The 18,255-nt window shown below is 35.7% G+C and overlaps 1 protein-coding gene across 1 annotated transcript; it reads right to left on the bottom strand.

The window, feature by feature from the left end:
* Positions 1 to 17,982, bottom strand: LOC131852014 (ras-related protein Rab-11A). The gene is made up of 6 exons (XM_059202583.1): positions 17,687 to 17,982; positions 17,127 to 17,248; positions 8,643 to 8,875; positions 7,796 to 7,911; positions 2,564 to 3,110; positions 1 to 2,128 (listed from the first exon to the last, which is right to left on the bottom strand). Exons 1-5 carry the CDS (start codon positions 17,724 to 17,726, stop codon positions 2,980 to 2,982), a joined length of 642 nt encoding a protein of 213 aa, XP_059058566.1. The 5' UTR covers positions 17,727 to 17,982; the 3' UTR covers positions 1 to 2,128; positions 2,564 to 2,979.
* Between the last annotated feature and the right edge of the window lie 273 nt (positions 17,983 to 18,255).

Below are 18,255 nucleotides of genomic sequence, written 5' to 3'. Positions count from 1 at the left end.
TTTGTTGCGAGTCTTTTGCATTGGATACGAGATGATATCGAGTAATGTCAAGGAATCGATACGAAGAGGTTTGATTACAAAATCATTAAAACTATATAGCATTTTTTTAACAGGTTCGCAACAAACATTGCCTATGCAACGGGCATCTTATCCATCGAAGGCACGTAATATACGTAAATAAACAAAACGAAACATATGTTGTATTAAAAAAGCTATCTCGTTACTTAACTACTCGCTAGTGTAATACAAAAACAGTTTAATATTATGAAGTTATTGTTTGCGGGCCCTGAGTTACGTCATACGTTTCGTGACGTCACACCTCAAAATCTATTTCTAAACAACCCTCAAAAATTTAACCATAAACAAAAAAAAAATCAATTCTATCAGTATGACCGTGACGTTTGTATTGTTATGCAAAAAATATCACACATGTGACCAACTGTGACAAAAAGGTCACGAAATCCGTATGACGCAATTCATGGGGAGCCCCTTTGTGTGACACTCGACACATTTACTAGAATATTTCGTTATCAGCCGAATTTATTGCTCAGTGTGGAAAACAATTATATAAAATACAAGGCATGTTAGAAGAACCGGTTCCACTTAATCAGCCATCGATAAATTCACTAAATAAATAGATATATAATATGAATTATTACCTAAGTCGAAATTAAACTTTATCTCCCCATAATAGAAATTATAAATTCAACATATTACGCAAGTGAACTAGGAGGAGCGTCGTATTAAAATGACGAGTACCTTAACACTGGCAGTATTTTTAAATTATATACATTATCTTTATATATAGTATAAAACGTAGTCGCTTCCGCTGCCTGTTCGCTTACATCCTTTAAATTACGCAACGGATGTAAACGCAGATTTTAGCAATAGATACGAGTGATTCAAGAGGAATGATTATATGTATAATACATGTACACCCGTGCGTAGCCGGTGCGAGTAGCTAGTATTATATAAACTAGATATTTACCGTGATAATATTATTTATTTGTTGTATTCACAAATTTGAACTAAAAATTATAAAGTTAAATTACAATTATTTAAAATAGCAACAAGTTTCTTGCTCCTTGCTGTGACGAGACAGCTTTCCGAATGAGTGGTAGATTAAGAAAATACGACTATTCAAAAGTGCATTAAGTTATGATTTCCATTTCTACCGAAGGAATTATCGAATAGAGGAATTTCTGATTCGATTGAATATTATCATAATAAATATCTCGTTTCTATAAGTACAATTGTATAACCTTGAAAAGATTAAACGATGTTTATTTAATTAATAATAGTTCTGCGATTTTGTTATCACCAATTCAATGACAATTGGCCATTACTTCCGCTACCATCCATCATGTATAATATGAGCAATATATATTTAGTACCTTTTCACAGTAGCATTATTAACAACTCCAAATATTTTTATACATAATAATCAATATATTGTTATTGTGACAAGGTACAAATGTTTACCATACTATTGTCCAAATGTAAATATAGTATTTTTTTTAAATAAAATCAGCTCTGGTTAAATTATAATAATTTGATATTACAGAGAATTATTACAATTGAAAAATATGTATAAAATATCCTATATAAATCTATGATTAACATTTTACAGTAATTTTAGAATTTAGGGTTGCCATAGGCAAAAATTTACCACAGATTAAAATATTTGTAACTTCACAGTATATTGCCAGTACTAAAGTAAGCGTCAGATTAACGTAGGTGCTTGCTTGCTATAACCGAAGCCTGGAATCTACCATGTGATAATATGAATTCTGTTCACGATACGATATACTTTTTTTTGTATTAGTTCAGACACTAAATAACAATAATTACACAAAGCTATCTACATGAGCCGCTCTTAACCGTGTGAGTGGTATTGCCAGCATTAAATACCTGTCGTAGCCGCTGTGCTCGACGACGCAGAGAAACATCTATATATAATTTCTGTCTGTCTAGTCGGAACTCAATAATATACATTGTGGACTAGATACTTGTGAGCTGACAACACTAGTATGATGTTAAGACCACTGCCTAGGAATGATTCGTTTGAAGATTGGGTTTACAATTCCAGCCACTCGCATTTCTCTCTTCAGTATCAACATTGGACTTTCTGTAATGAAACAGACAAATTGGTTAGCATAGTTTTATATATATAAAACAAACATATATAATTTTAAGGGATTATAATGGAATAGTGCCTTCACCTGCGTTAACGGTTTACGTTTGAGGGGCAACAGTGGAGCATAGATTTAAACTTTTTTTATTTTTTTACTTGGTGAAAATCCCTCATGGAGACGGGGGAGAACTTAAGATGTAGTGCCATAGTTAGTGAATATTTTTTTAAAATTTTAATTGGTGTTTTTTTTTTGACTTTACATATACATTTTTAAGGTTCTCCTTCACACAAGGATCCTCCAATGTAAAACAGTAATTGTCAAGTCAAGTGTCATAAGGTGTCTAGGTATCAAGTGTCAAAGTGTTAAGATATCGCACTGCTCGCGCACGCTGTCGAGGTGTGAGGTGTGAGGTGTGAGGTGTGAGGTACCTGCTCGTGCCGCGCGTGGTGTGTGGTGGCGGCGCTACTGGCAGCACTGCTTGCGCACGCTGTCGAGGTGTGAGGTGTGAGGTGTGAGGTACCTGCTCGTGCCGCGCGTGGTGTGTGGTGGCGGCGCTACTGGCAGCACTGCTCGCGCACGCTGTCGAGGTGTGAGGTGTGAGGTGTGAGGTACCTGCTCGTGCCGCGCGTGGTGTGTGGTGGCGGCGCTACTGGCAGCACTGCTTGCGCACGCTGTCGAGGTGTGAGGTGTGAGGTGTGAGGTGTGAGGTACCTGCTCGTGCCGCGCGTGGTGTGTGGTGGCGGCGCTACTGGCAGCACTGCTTGCGCACGCTGTCGAGGTGTGAGGTGTGAGGTGTGAGGTGTGAGGTACCTGCTCGTGCCGCGCGTGGTGTGTGGTGGCGGCGCTACTGGCAGCACTGCTTGCGCACGCTGTCGGCCTGCGAGGGCCGCGCGTCCGCCGCCTCCACGTCGGGCCGGATCACGTCGCCCTCGGGCGGGTCGCGCATCTGCTTCTGAGACACGATCCTGTAGATCTCTGCGGACGGAAACAGACGACAGCGGGATTACCATATGTTCAAACAAGGAGGACCGAAGTGGACGACATAACTCTTAAAGTATGTCAGCTGAAGTGGCAGGCATATCAGCCGAGTCGGCGATGATAGAAAGGTTATGTAGTGGAGGCCGCGTGTGGGACGACGGAGTGTCGGGCGCCCTCCTGCAAGATGGACCGACGACATCACGAAGGTGGGCGGATGATTGCATTAAAAATACACTAAATCTATAAAAATCTCAATACAAATAATTTTGTGGTAAATAACGGTATCGACGATTCGGTTAGGTTGCACAAGCTGTGGTCACAGCTAATGTAAAACGAATTGTATCAGACGCTATATAAATTAATAAATACCCAATTTCGTCTGCGTGATATCCAGTTATAAATAAGTTTAAACAATGTTCAATGGCGTTGGTCAAATATATGTACGGATACCGTGAGATCTGTGTCCCAATGTTTAGTTGGACAATCTAGTGACAGTAGCTGAGCAAACTGCTTACACCTACCGACATTGACAATACTCCAGTCACCTTGTGACCACGCCTTTTTTGTTTACTTGGAAAAAAATCCCTCATGGAGACGGGCGGACGATTGCATAAAAAATACACTAAATCTATAAAAATCTCAATACAAATAATTTTGTGGTAAATAACGGTATCGATGATTCGGTTAGGTTGCACAAGCTGTGGTCACAGCTAATATAAAACTAATTGTATCAGACGCTATATAAATTAATAAATACCCAATTTCGTCTGCGTGATATCCTTTTTTTTGTACTTGGAGAAAATCCCTTATGGAGATCCGCCCGCCTCGGGGGAGACAAGCGGGTTCTGTTAGACTCCTACTCACTAAAAACTCCAAGGTATCCCTACGCTACGCAACTTTGTCGGAACGTCAAGAGAGGTAAATACCTTTATTTACCATGGAATTCAAATTCAACGTCAAAATATCTTTATTCATGTAGGTCTATTACAGACTCTTATGATATGTCAAATCTACCGTCAGTTCCGCGAATGATGTGTGGTGGCGAAGAACTGACAAGAAACTCAGCTCGTATTTTTTCGAGGTGTACAGATTTGAATAATACTATTTTGCCGCGCGTTGTGTGGTGGCGGCGAATAGGCAGACCACCACTTAAGCAATAAAAAAAAATCAAAAAATCTAATCAGCGTTCGCAACCTCCACGTCGGGCATCACGTCGCACCCGTTCGCGCATCTGACGGAGACACGAATATTTATATATATTAGGACGGAATAACAGAATAATACAGCGGGATTCCATATGTTCATAAAGGGAATAAAATCATATTAATGGGAAAGTAAAGTTATTGGTTTCCGTGAATTAACGAATCATTTTGCGTAAACGTTGGAATTTGGTATGTGTACAAGGAGGAATGCTACTTTTATCCCAGTCGAATAATGCAGACGAAGCCAGGGCAATAGTACATAAATACATCCGATTAAATACGTGTTTTGTTTTTGTACTTGCAATTATCTAAATATATATAACTCAAAGGTGACTGACATAGTGATCTATCAACGCACAGCCCAAACCACTGGACAGATCGGTATCGACGATTTGGCATGCAGATAGATGTATATAAATTAGGCATCCGCTAAGAAAGGATTTTGATTAATTCTACCCCCAAGGGGATAAAATAGTGGATGAAAGTTTGTATGAAACTTTGTCAATTTTAAAGCGATCGGGCTGAGACTTTGCATTCATAAAGCTACTATGACGTAGGCATCCCCATAGAAAGATTGTATGAATCTTCTTAGATTTTCGACTGATTGAACTGAAATTAAAGATTGGAGCTACTATGATGAAGACGTTCTCTTAAATATGATTTTGATAAATTCAACCCCCATGGGGATAAAATAAGGGATGATGTAGGATGTAAATGTATTAGTTTGAACCTATAAATTAAGTTAATATAAATTAAGACGAACAAAATAATTTTTAGTTCTTTAGGCTACTTTTATTTTAGAAAAATAAAGTTAAATTCCACGCGGATGAAGTCGCGGGAACAGCTAGTCAGTTTATAAATAACATCGTTAGTACTGCCAGCATTTGTGGAATTTATATCGAAGCTACCTAACGATTTGTGGGCGGACTGTTTACAAAACAGAACGAGTATTGGCGAAATCTGTTACGTTTTTTTTTTGCAATGCACTTCACTTGCATACTTCTTCAAATATATACGAGCGTTGCAGAATAACGTAACAGAGCATGCAAATTATAGACGGCCTGTCGCACACCGCTTTACTTTCGATGGTCGCGGGTTCGATTCCGTTCACGGTGCAAACATTTGTATTCGTGAGTATGACTGTTTCTGTCAGTTTGGGTGTTTTCTATGTATATTATGTATGTATTAATAGATTTTTGACGGGTCTATATTAAGTCAGGTACATATGAAAGTAGATCGAGAGAGACATATAGTTTTCGAATAGACTTTTATTTGAGTTGTAAGAAGATTTTTATTTCAATTTTACTTAATTTATATAAGACGTTTTAATGTACAATTTATATTTTATTATACATTATACACATATCTCGAGTAGGACGTAACAAAGCGTGGCAAAAGTTTGAAAACCACAGACTTAAATAATAGACAAAGAAATTAAAAATAGGATTGGCATACGTCAATAATAAAAGATGCTAAAAGCTATAATAACGGAACCATTATACGTCAGTTGCCAAGAAGGTGTGTCTGTCGTGTCGATGCCCTGCCTTGAACCACAGAGTACCAAATATACAGAGTGTAAACTTGAACACTGGCTCAAGCTGGAAAGGTCAGAGTTGAAACTTCGGCTTAACGACAACCTTCTATATCGCTGAAGATCTTATAGTCACTAACCTTAATTTTGGACTATTATTAACACAAATGAAACACGTATTATCCTAATTACTTTCATTTCCTTATAAATAATATAACTTTTGTAAGAGATTGCTTACAACGATTAGACGATTTTTTATAATATACTTTCAAACTACTTTTTTTTGTCACAGTTTCTGACTAATGTAAAAGATTATTCACTCATTTATTGTTTTCTCTCCCTTTGAAATATTATTATTATTAATTCGTAACGTTCTAAATTGATTATACCTAATTATTAAAAAAAATTAAACGGTAAGAGAAATATCGCGAACATTCCACAAAGTTACATGCAGATTAAACGATTATTTAAAAGAGAAACACGTAATATTCTTACTCGTTCTTCTTGTGATTAGATACATTCCCGAATGAGCGGTAGACTAAAAAGAACTATGACTATTCAAAAGTGCTTAAATTAAATTAATTTGAATATTAGATTTTATTTTCTATTCTATTATAAACAATATTATCATAAAATAATTGACGCTTTTCTATGCAAATTTCACATTCGCACAATGAGCACTGGCTGAAAAGCATCCACTCTGTACATGTAATATACTCTTTGTTCGAACTTAGTACAGTAATAGCGCCTAATTTAAGGTCACTGAATAATGTATACTAATAATAAGTCTGTAACGGGCGGTTAATGGCATTATCGTTATCAAGTCAATAACATTACAGAAATAATCATATTCGACATTCATAAACGAGTTCCGTGATCTAATTTTTTTTTTAACGACTGTATCTGTAAGTTAGAAGTTCTTTCCCACCTTTTTAGTGCCATGCCTTAAAATTTCTAATGTTCAGAGTTCGCTAACTAGATCCGTGAGGGACAAGAATTGAAGGATATTCTTAGGAGCGATGGTTTATATCTCAGGATAGTGTATATACGAGATATTTAGTTTATGCATGATTGAGCTACAACCTCATAGGATGTGGTAGTGGCGTTTCCTCTTCAGTTTGGCAAAATCTGCAAATTTTTGTTGTAAGCCGACCTAAGTTTGCTATCAGTTTGCTTGTTTGATAGATGAGATACTGCAGAGAAAATACGGGACATGAAGGCATGAGGCATCTTTGTCGCCCGGAATGGACACATGACTGGTTACGGGCGTCTGCGGATCCGGTTCATTTTAAATCTTAACCCTACTTTTTTTTCAATTTAGGACGTGTGTTGCGTAATGATAGCGCTGTGTAAGTCGTTCATAGTTCTTTATACTAATATTACAAACTGGTAAGATAAGATTTATTACAAGTTTTGTTTTTACACCAAATCGACGGCATTAAAAGAAATATTTTACCTAGTTACAATTATATATTATTACTATCTGTCCCGGCAGACGTTGTTTTGCTATATAAATTAATATTGCTATTAAGAAACAGGGGTTGATCGTAAAAAGAGTGTAAATTTGAAGTTGTGTGTATTTTACAATGTTAAATCAAAATAAAATTTAAAAAAAGATGTCTAAAGTAATTATAAAAAATATGTAGCGGTGGATCATTTGATCGGGGTTGAAATGATGAAAACTAGATGTTGGCCGATTCTCAGACCTATCCGATATGCACACAATTTCATCAAAATCTATAAAGTCGTTTCGGAGTTTGGTACACAGAGACACGAGAATTTTATATATAACATTAGCGATTAATATAGACTGGACTATTTTATGTGGACAGAGCCGTGGGATATTGTTAGCTAGTGATTTACACGAAACCATGAGAAGGTATTATCAGAGAGTTCTAAAAAATTGCCGGCAATCCTCATAATGAACGAAACAATGTGCATTGACTTACCGGTTAGAATATTCTGGAATGCGGGTTCCACATTAGTAGAGTCGAGAGCTGATGTTTCAATAAAACTAAGGCCATTCCTTTCCGCGAAAGCTTTTGCTTCTTCTGTTGGTATAGACCTGTAAAAAAAGAAAAATTTACATTTTCTCATTTAAATATGGATAGTAGATAGTAAATATAGATTAGATATATTTAGTTTTATTGGCCAATAAAGTTTATTATTATTTATTATTATTATTATAAAATTGTCCACAGAAGCTGTGTTAACTGTCAAGATGGTCATGATGATATTAACATGTGGATATGACATGGAAATTCCTGGTCAACTTGCCACGATCGATTGACTGACCTGACCTCACACCCATGATCCTCCACTGGTACCTTGCTAGCATATGCCGTTAGCTTAGATAGATGCACAATTCCAGTATCATAAAAAAAATAGGGACATAGAGGTCCCACGCATATGCTTATCTACAAAGTCTTACATGTTACACTTCTATGTTACTAGAGGTATGGTCACATTGAAGTGTGTCCCATTAAAATAGCCGTATTCTCAATCCAATAGTGATATAATAAATTCCTGGTGAATTTGCCACGATGGGCTAACTGATCTGACCTCATACTCATCTTATCATCCTTTACTGGTGCCCTGGGGGCATATGTCGTTGGGTTAGACGATTGCATCAGTCTATTATCTTCCATAATAAAAAAAAATAGAAGATACAGAGGTTACGCATACAATTATCTAAAAAGTCTAGCTCTAGTCATTAAGATTGCCGCGGCAGAGGTAGAGTTTATAGATAATCGTACGTTTGGGACCTCTGTGTCCCATTAACATTGCGGTTCTCACCTGAGATGCCTAAGATCACTCTTGTTGCCAACAAGCATGATCAGTATATTCTGGTCGGCGTGGTCACGCAGCTCACGCAGCCACCGCTCCACATTCTCGTATGAGAGGTGCTTCGCTATGTCGTATACTAGCAACGCGCCCACAGCGCCCCGGTAATACGCCGATGTGATCGCGCGGTAGCGCTCCTGTCCCGCCGTGTCCCATATCTGAGCTTTTATGGTTTTACCGTCCACCTGTAATCAAAGAATAGACATATATTGAGGGTGACGCAGCTGGAGTCGAGTCAGAACGCGAGTTTCAAGGCGTTTGTGGTCCGGGTCCCCACCAACATGCTGCCCACCTTCATGAAGAAGGATTACTGGTAGAGGGGGGCAGCGTATCGGCGCTACATATGAATACATATGTTTACACCGTGCGAGGAATCGAACCCGCGACCATCGGAAGGGAAGCGGTATACTAAACCGCTAGATCACGGAGGCCATCAAGAACAATAAAATACATAAGCAGTCGTCAAGGACTTTTCATAAATGAAAGTTTTCTTATTAAATAAAAAATAAAATCAAAATATCTTTCTTCATGTCTACAATACACTTACACACTCTTACAATATGTCAAATGTACCATCAGTGAAGAGCTGAGAAGAACTGACAGAACTAAACTGAGAAGAAACTCAGTTCTTATTCTTTACAAATGAGCTTGTTTGTTTATAATTACAAAAATATAGATTAATTTTTAAATTTTAATTTGGGAGAATAGAGAATTACACACATATAATATCTATATAAATAAATAAATATACATTATGAAAATTGTAAAAAACGGCCCCACGTTACTTCCTTTTTCAATAAAATTGATCCTGTCTATTGAAAGGTTGGCGACCACTGGTATGTGACGAACGGGGACGAGAACCTTTCACAAGTTTACATTTCCGAATACCAATGCGTACTTGCTACCAAAGAATTGGCGGTATACATAATCCTTACAAGTTAAATTAGGTCGTGATTAATTAATTTAGGATATACTATACTAGGTACTATGGACAAGATAAAGAGGACATCAAGACATCAGAGGAAGTATGAAAGTGGCGCCGGTGTCGGAGAGGTTAAAGAGTAATCGTCTATCGTGGTATGGACATGTAATGCGTAGGAATGAAGATCATATCTTAAGGAAGGTGTTACATATGAATGCGGATGGTTATAAGGGTAGAGGAAGCCCGAAAAAGAGATGGATGGACTGTGTGAAAGATATGGTGAGAAAGGGAGTAAATAACGAGATGACCGCAAACAGAGATGAATGGAAGAGAAAAACATATTACGCCGACCACAAATAAATGGGATAAGGAAGTAGATGATGATACTATACTAGGTACTATAATTTAGTACAAATCATAAACAAAAATAGTTATTTATAAGTTATGACTTGAAATGCGTCATTTGAGGATGTAGGATGCATGCAAGTTAATAACAAAACAAGGTGCATCGTTATTGATAGGTTTATGATGCCGGTTTTATTGCAATGGTCGCAAGTTCGATTCCTCGGAAGGTGCAAACATTTGTGCAATTCATAAATATAATCGTATCGATCCGGGTATTTTCTATATATATTATACTAACTACGCGCCCCGGCTTCGCCCGGATGTACATGTATTATACATATAAACCTTCCTCTTCAATCACTATCTATTAAAAAAAAACCCGCTTCGAAATCCGTTGCGTAGTTTTAAACATTTAAGCATACATCGGGACGAACAGACGTAAAACGACGTGAAATGACGTAAGTGTGTTTGCAACAGTTGTCTAGCAGTACCCATAATACAAGCTCTGCTTAGCTTAGGACTAGATGTCGATGCGTGGAGTGACAAAGGAAAAAAAATGTTTTCTAGTAGTTTGTAGAAGTTTCATAATGAAGGAGAAATTAAGAAAATTGAATAATTTAAAAACAGTTGTATTGTGCGAGAATCGAATGCGTAACCCTCCGAAATAAGGTGTTATGCTAAACCGATAAACCACCCAGGCGATGAATACCTTTTAACATTCTTATTAATATTAAAAACGCCAAAGTTTGTGAATATGGATGGTTGTCTCTTTCACGCAAAAACTACTGAACAGATTTTAATGAAACTTTACAGTAATATCGCTTATACATCAGAATAACACATCGGCTATATATTTCACACATACCTAGTTTTTTTATAAATGTGCTATAGTACAAAAGTAAAGTCTGTTTTGTAAGCACAGTGACAGAATGTCAGGGAGATAACATCTCACAATTAGTGAAGATATGTCACGACAAGACAGCAACAAGATACATCTTAATCACCGGCTGTCTGACTGGAGACTGGGGAACGTGACAGCCGCCGCAACTGACGACACAATGTACATATTGTTAGCTTCAAATGCTTCAATACATCAAGAACACTGAGTTGGCGAACTTGTTACTTATATTTCAGACTAGCTGTACCCGTGTAGTTCGCGTGGAAATAATTAAGTCCTGCGGGTTTGAAGTGCCATCTGCACTGGCCATCGTCCGATGAAGCTGTAAAGACCATGTACGGTCGTCAGCATTAGAGTAGTTCGAAAAAAAAAAACTAACTTTATATACCAGCTAGTAATTGAACCTTTAGCCTCTAGAAATTCCCTCTGACCCGAGATCATAATACGCATACGAGATGTTAAGCAAGTATGTTATTTACAATTCCAAATTTCCATATGAATATTTAAAAAAAAAATGATATTTTATATAGCTAAACTAGCTGTACACGCGACTTCGTCCACGTGGAATTTTACTTTGTTTCTCTAAAATAAAAATAGCCTAAGTTACTCCTTATTACATCAGCTACCTGCCAATAAAAGTCCCGTCAAAATCGGTCCAGCCATTCCAGATTCCCGGGAGCAAACAGACAGGCGTATGTACCGTATTTATATTCATATGCATGTAGCATATAGACGCCTGAGACACTAGGGGCGTCACGCGTTGACTTACAAGAAACCTTATAATACCCTTCTCAAAAACCCCATGGTGTAAATCCCTCGAGAAAACCCCGACTAAGTGTCGGGACTAACTGTCGGTATAGAAACTTTATTACCCATTCTGTAATATCGAGAAACCGTCGGCATGTAGTTGATTTCACAATCTGAGTGTATTCATATTCTAAATATTTAATATTCACTCATTTATGACTCAGAATTAATAATATTTTTCACCGGTGACAAGGAAGTGTACTCAAGTCTAGTTAGCTACACTGCTGCTAGCTATACCGCAATGTCTTAGGTGCTTCCCGAAGGTGGTGAGTTCGATTCTCAAATAATACAAATATTTGTATTCTTGATTATGGTCGTTTGTATTGGTCAGTGTTTGTTGGTAAGCCACAATCATGTACAGATATTACTTCATTGAACCTAGGCACTGTATCTCAATAGACCAGTACTCACCCCTCGGTTGTGCGGTTCTACTTAGATTTACACAGTAAGATTATGGCAACATCTAGGTACTTATAGTGTCTAACACATTAGGTAAGTATAGATTTACATGAATATTACTTATACATTAAAAAAACTGCATTTAAGTATATTTGTCAATTTTTTATTATTTATAGTACCTATAAACTCTGCTGAATTTGAGACTGGACGTAGTCAGTTTTCAAGTTATTTATTTATACTAGCTACACGCCCTAGCTTCGCACAACCTTCCACTTTAATCAATATATCTATTACTAAAAACTGCAATAAAATCCGTTGCGTAGTTTAAAAGTTCTAATCGAAAAGACATTGGAAGCGACTTCATTTTATACTCTGTAAAGAAGTACAAGAGGTAAAGTTTGTAACTGCGAGTAAATCCGCGTGTTAGAGCTAGTGAGCGAATAGTATCAAGATGTGAAAATCAAAATTCTTTATTTAGGTAATAAAATTTTTACTAAATTCTATATAGTTGTTGAAGACTCCTTTGAAGCATAAACATGCCTATGTCAGGATGCTCTACAGTTCCATAGCTTATATCAAAACTTTGGAAAAATGTTTCTAGTTTATAATATTATATCTTATATATAAAATTCTCGTGTCACAGTTTTCGTTCCCATACTCCTCCGAAACGGCTTGACCGATTCTCATGAAATTTTGTGAGCGTATTGAGTAGGTCTGAGAATCGGCCAACATCTATTTTTCATGCCCCTAAATGTTAGGGGTGGTACACCTCAATTTTTTTTTTTTAATTTAAGGCAAAACAACGTTTGCCTGGACAGCTAGTTTCTTTATATAATTCAATTTTAAATTACATTATTGGAGTATAACTTAGAATATGCGCGACTTGACGCGATTACTTTTTTACTTTTGTTTGTAATAGAATGATACGGCATGATAAATTTTTGAAAGTAATTATTGAGGGAAAGATAGAAGGAAAGAGGGGGAGAAGAAGACCAAGGCATAGTTACATCAAACAAATTAAAGACAGAATTGTAATCGTGTCGTATCAAGGCTTAAAGAGTATGACGGAAGATCGTAGAAAGTGGCATGAGGTCCACCGACAAGAGCGTTGCTCTTAAATTTATGAATGAATGTAAGAATAAATAATATAAATATAGACGACCTCGGTTGTCTAGCGGTCAAGCACACCGCTTTACGACCGATGGTCGTGGGTTCGATTCCTCGCACGGCACAAACATTTGTATTCATGAGTATGATTGTTTGTATCGGTCTGGGTGTTTTCTATGTATATATATATAATATGTATGTATTTACAAAAAAAAATATCTACGTATATGTATCAGTTATCTAGTACCCATAACACAAGCTCTAGCTAGCTTAACTTAATGTCTAGATGGCTCTGTGTGAATTGTTCTGAGATTATTATTATTATTGTACAATTCGTTAACTATATAGTGCTATGTGGTCATATACAACACAGCGTCCTACCGGCGACGCGGCAAGTTCCACGCAATGTTCCACGTAGGTATGACTGTGATATGATGACGTCACTACATATACTTCGGTATGGCCTCGATGGTCTAGCGGTTTAACACAGCGCTTTATTTCCGATGGTCGCGGGTTCAATTCCTAGCACGTTCCAAACATTTGTATTAATGAGTATGATTATTTGTATGGGCCTGGGTGTTGTCGGATTTACGACAAGGAGGATATAATATATAAATATACATATATGTATTATTATTATATCTAAAATTACGTCATCAAATTAAAATATGTTTCAAAATAAAATGCTCATTTAGTTACATTTGCTTCAAAAAGCAACAGTCAAGTTTTTTGCTCATACTTATGCTGAATCTGCATTCCGAATGAATGGTTGAATAAAAAACTCTGACTATTCAAAATATGCTTATATGTTTAGTCTATTAGAATAAAGATTATTTTTATTTCAATGTCAAGTTTTATCTATACATATAAATAAAATTGTAGTGTCTCTTTGTAATATTGGATTAACCGTTTTTTACTACATGCATATGAATATAAATACGGTACATATAACAAAATATTTTTTTTCCCTTTTTTGTCCATCTGTCTGTCTGTTTGTTTCGGCTAATCTCTGAAATGGCTGGACTGGTTTTGACGGGACTTTTGTTGGCAGGTAGATGATGTAATAAAGAGTAACTTAGGCTACTTTTATTTTAGAAAAATAAAGTAAAATTCCACGGGGACAAAGTCGCGGGTACAGCTAGTTTAGCTATATAAAAACACTATTTTTTTTAAATATTCATATGGAAATTTGGAATCATAAATAACATAGTTTACGAGATGTTAATCGTATGCGTATTATGATCTCGGGTCAGAGGGAATTTCTAGAGGCTAAAGGTTCAATTACTATCAGGTATATAAAGTCAATAGTTTTTTTTTAACTACTCTAACGCTGTTGACCGTACCTGGTCTTTATCTAGCTTCATCAGACGATAGGCAGATGGCATTTCAAGCCCGCAGAAGGACTTACGGAGCAGCTGAATGCCAACTCCTGCCTGACGGATGCGACTTTAGTCTGAGGGTACCGCTAGGTACCCCGTCAAACGGGTATCAAGAAAACCCGAGCCGAAGTTGGCTCAGGCCTTGATACCCGTTTCATGGGGGATCGATCGAAGGGGCGGTTCATCGCTCCAAGACACTGAACGTTTTTTATGCAATTAGAATAACAAGCTTTCCAGCTTTGCATTTATGAATAGCACTATGGACACTACGTTATCATATGAACCCGTGATATACTTATGCATTGCTATTCCAGAGATCTTAGATGTCATGCCTCCTATAATTTCAATGTCTTATATGCAACCTAGAACCAAAACGCAATATCCAAGGCACGATACTTAGCGACTGAAATGGATGAAACTGAGATATCCAAGCAGACTTACAATCTACCTCACCCTGACCAGCCTTCATGCTCGTCATATCATTCTCCACTAATGCCCTATCAGCATATATATATATCATTGGCAATTAAAACAATAGTGAATAGATGAGAGTTTCACAAATTGTTCAAGAATCAATTAATTTTCACACTTATGTTTAAGTACATTGGTTTTAAAATCAAATGAAAATTATTTACAAATATACAACAATTCAAAATTAAAAACCTTAATATATACTACAAGGACCCTGTTCCACTTTTCTTCTGCACAGAATAATTTTTAAAACCAGTCCAATAGCTTTTGAGTTTATTCTGTATCAACATACAGAAATACCAATCTTCCCTGTTTATAATATTGGTGTATCATCTACACCAATATTATAAACAAATATATAGTAAATAATGTTTTTGATACGATTTTTAGCAATATGATAAGCATGAAACATGTCTATGTGAGAGAGGAAAGGGAAAAAAATATACAATGTCTGGTCGACCATAACATGTCTCTCTTGGAACCCATCATAGGTAATTTCTGGTGAATCTGCCTAGATAGGCTAACTGACTAACTTCATGCTTATATTATCATCATTCACTGGTGCCCCACTAGCCTATACTATTGGCACACGCAGCCATACAATTCTCATCCATTTTAAAATGTGTGTGTATTTCTACTAATATATAAAATTCTCATGTAACAAAACTTTGAAGTAGATTAACATATTCTTATCAAATAATGTGTGTATATTCAGTAGGTCCGAGACAAGGAATTAAACAATTATTCATACCCCTAAGTGATAACGATAGTACAAGCCAAAGATTTTATTCTATGGACAAAACTTTTAAAAATTATATTTTATGTTTTGGCATTAGGTATGAGGTATAAAGAACAACCCTAAATTTTCACCCTTCTAGTATCCCATCTATTTCATTAATAAAAATATTAGTACTTTAATAATTTTGTACTCATGTAACTAAAGAAATTATTTGTCAAAACCATGTTTACCAGGTTGGCTAGCATTATGTACACATATACACAGATAACACATAAAAGACTAAACCTTGTAACCAATGTTACTCTGACCATCTCTTAATACAAAAGTTTATAGTACATAAAATTCATCAATAACCTATCTATAAATACACTACTCACTACACCCATATCATTGACATATGATTCTATCAATTGTCCTTAATTGGTGAGTAATATGAATTTGCTTTCATTGTTAATCAAATTATCTTTGCATATTGACCTTAACAATTATATGTACAGCAGTGTATTTTATCTAGATAGCAGTGATTAGATAAGTGTATGCAAATATACAATTTTTAACATTACTGTTCTGTTTTAGAGGGTATTGGGAGGACTGTTCATTTAATCATTAATAAAAACACAGAAGGGGTGTATACTAGTAGTTTCAGTATTCATTACAAATGATAAAAGAATTTATCATGATAGTTTCCAGGGGGAACTGCATGAAGGCTTATTCCGACATGGTACATTGCTAGATATGGGGTCATCTGTTCAAATTATTAACAATCATCTTACCCCACTGTTTATTAGAAGTACCTATTGTCAGCAAAATATAATGTCAACTGAGAAGCTATTGTGGTAAACTCATAGCACACTTGGACTAATTTATTATAAGTTTCTTTGGTAGAAACTGTTAGTCCATTAAAAAAAACAATATAAAAGTCTTTTCAAACAAATAATAATAAGTATTAATTGAAAGAAATAATACTGATCTCCATTAACTAACATCTACATTTGACAACAAAAGAAATCAACCATGTATGATATTCTATTCAGTTATTAACAGAAAAAAGCATTACATTATACTTTCTACTGAAAAATAAAGTAATTAAAGTTTGTTAACCTAACCTATTAGATACTCGTTTCTTATTTCAGTGAAAGGCCTGAGAATTATATTGAAAGTTTACATTATCTGTTTAAAAATATAGGTAATTTAATTGATAAAATTTACAAGTAAAAGTAGAGTGTAATTTGTTTACTTGTTAACCTGATTAATGTTTGAACGTTGTCATTTTGAACAGAAATTATGAATCTTTGTGGAAACAATGTGATAACTATGTAAATAACTAAATGCAAGCACTCAGTGTGTGAAACAATGAACAAAGTGTTACCTCTATACTTCTTGTTGCAAATTCCACACCTATTGTAGATTTTGACTCTAAGTTGAATTCGTTTCTAGTGAATCGTGAGAGGAGACTACTTTTTCCCACCCCCGAATCTCCGATTAACACAACTGAAACAAAGAACACTGTTGCATTACCAAATATCATAACACATACCTATGAATATGAATAGTTTTATGGAAAAAAATACTTCAATATTGTGCATTTGTATGATTAGATCATGCAGAGCAGTCGCAGGTGACTCACAAATCAAGAAATTATGCGAAATCGATATCTTATTGTCCAATCAGCTGATCGTGAAACAAACACAAAAATTTAGCCAAAATTAAGCTGATGACTAGCATTTAAGATTTTCAAAGAAGATGAAACTGATTTTTTGTAAATTCTACTAGTAAAACAAAGGAGAAAATAATATCGGTCATATTTTTTACGTCATTCTCATGTAAAACAATGGTTCTTGTTTGTACAATGTACATTTCAGATTAAATATTACGACGCACATATTGAAAACTCTACAAATTAATTTAAATACAAAACAGATAAGTTACCTTTGAACAAGTAATCATATTCATCCTCTCTTGTGCCCATTTTGATATTCTACGAGCTCTCTAATCGACGTCAAATTCGATCAACTAAAAACGTCAAGATGAATGTAAACAAAATAGTTGGAGACACAAATATCACAGGATCTCAGAATACTGCACAGCTTTTGAAATATCACTTATAAATTGAGATTTCGCCGATTAATTCGGGTTTTATAATTATAAAATGTTAAATTCTGTAATTGTCATAGAGACAAAATGGCGGATTGTTTTACGCCCTCTTCCTTTGAATTTGTACGTTCGGATACATGCAAATATTTATTGTTGACAGAAACCATAGACAACGCTGTAATAGTTTATTGTGATGACAAAATGTCCATTAGCTATTATTTTGTATAAAATACATTTTAAAAGCAAAGTTCTTTAATTTTAAATTGAATAGATCAGAAAAGAAAAGTACTGTGGCACGTTTTTTTCATTTTGCTTGTATATTCTCCTTCTACGGTATTTGTATCTATGATATTTATCGTACAACAAAGAATATACTACTCAGGAGTTGTAGACTCCAACGATAG

Source organism: Achroia grisella, unplaced genomic scaffold (assembly GCF_030625045.1).
Source record: "Achroia grisella isolate CSIRO2021 unplaced genomic scaffold, CSIRO_AGI_Agris_v1 utg821, whole genome shotgun sequence".
NCBI classification, from domain to species: domain Eukaryota; kingdom Metazoa; phylum Arthropoda; class Insecta; order Lepidoptera; family Pyralidae; genus Achroia; species Achroia grisella.
The sequence above is the reverse complement of the archived record's forward strand: the minus strand, read 5'-3'. Positions and strand labels throughout refer to the sequence as shown.

Excerpts from the sequence above, each read along its gene's own strand:
- LOC131852014 (XM_059202583.1), bottom strand. The coding sequence starts at position 17,726 with ATGGGCACAAGAGAGGATGAATATGATTACTTGTTCAAAG. Across the intron at positions 17,249-17,686 it reads ATATGATTACTTGTTCAAAG|TTGTGTTAATCGGAGATTCG; the intron begins GTAACTTATCTG and ends TCTTTGTTTCAG. Across the intron at positions 7,912-8,642 it reads AGTGATCTTAGGCATCTCAG|GTCTATACCAACAGAAGAAG; the intron begins GTGAGAACCGCA and ends CTTTTTTTACAG.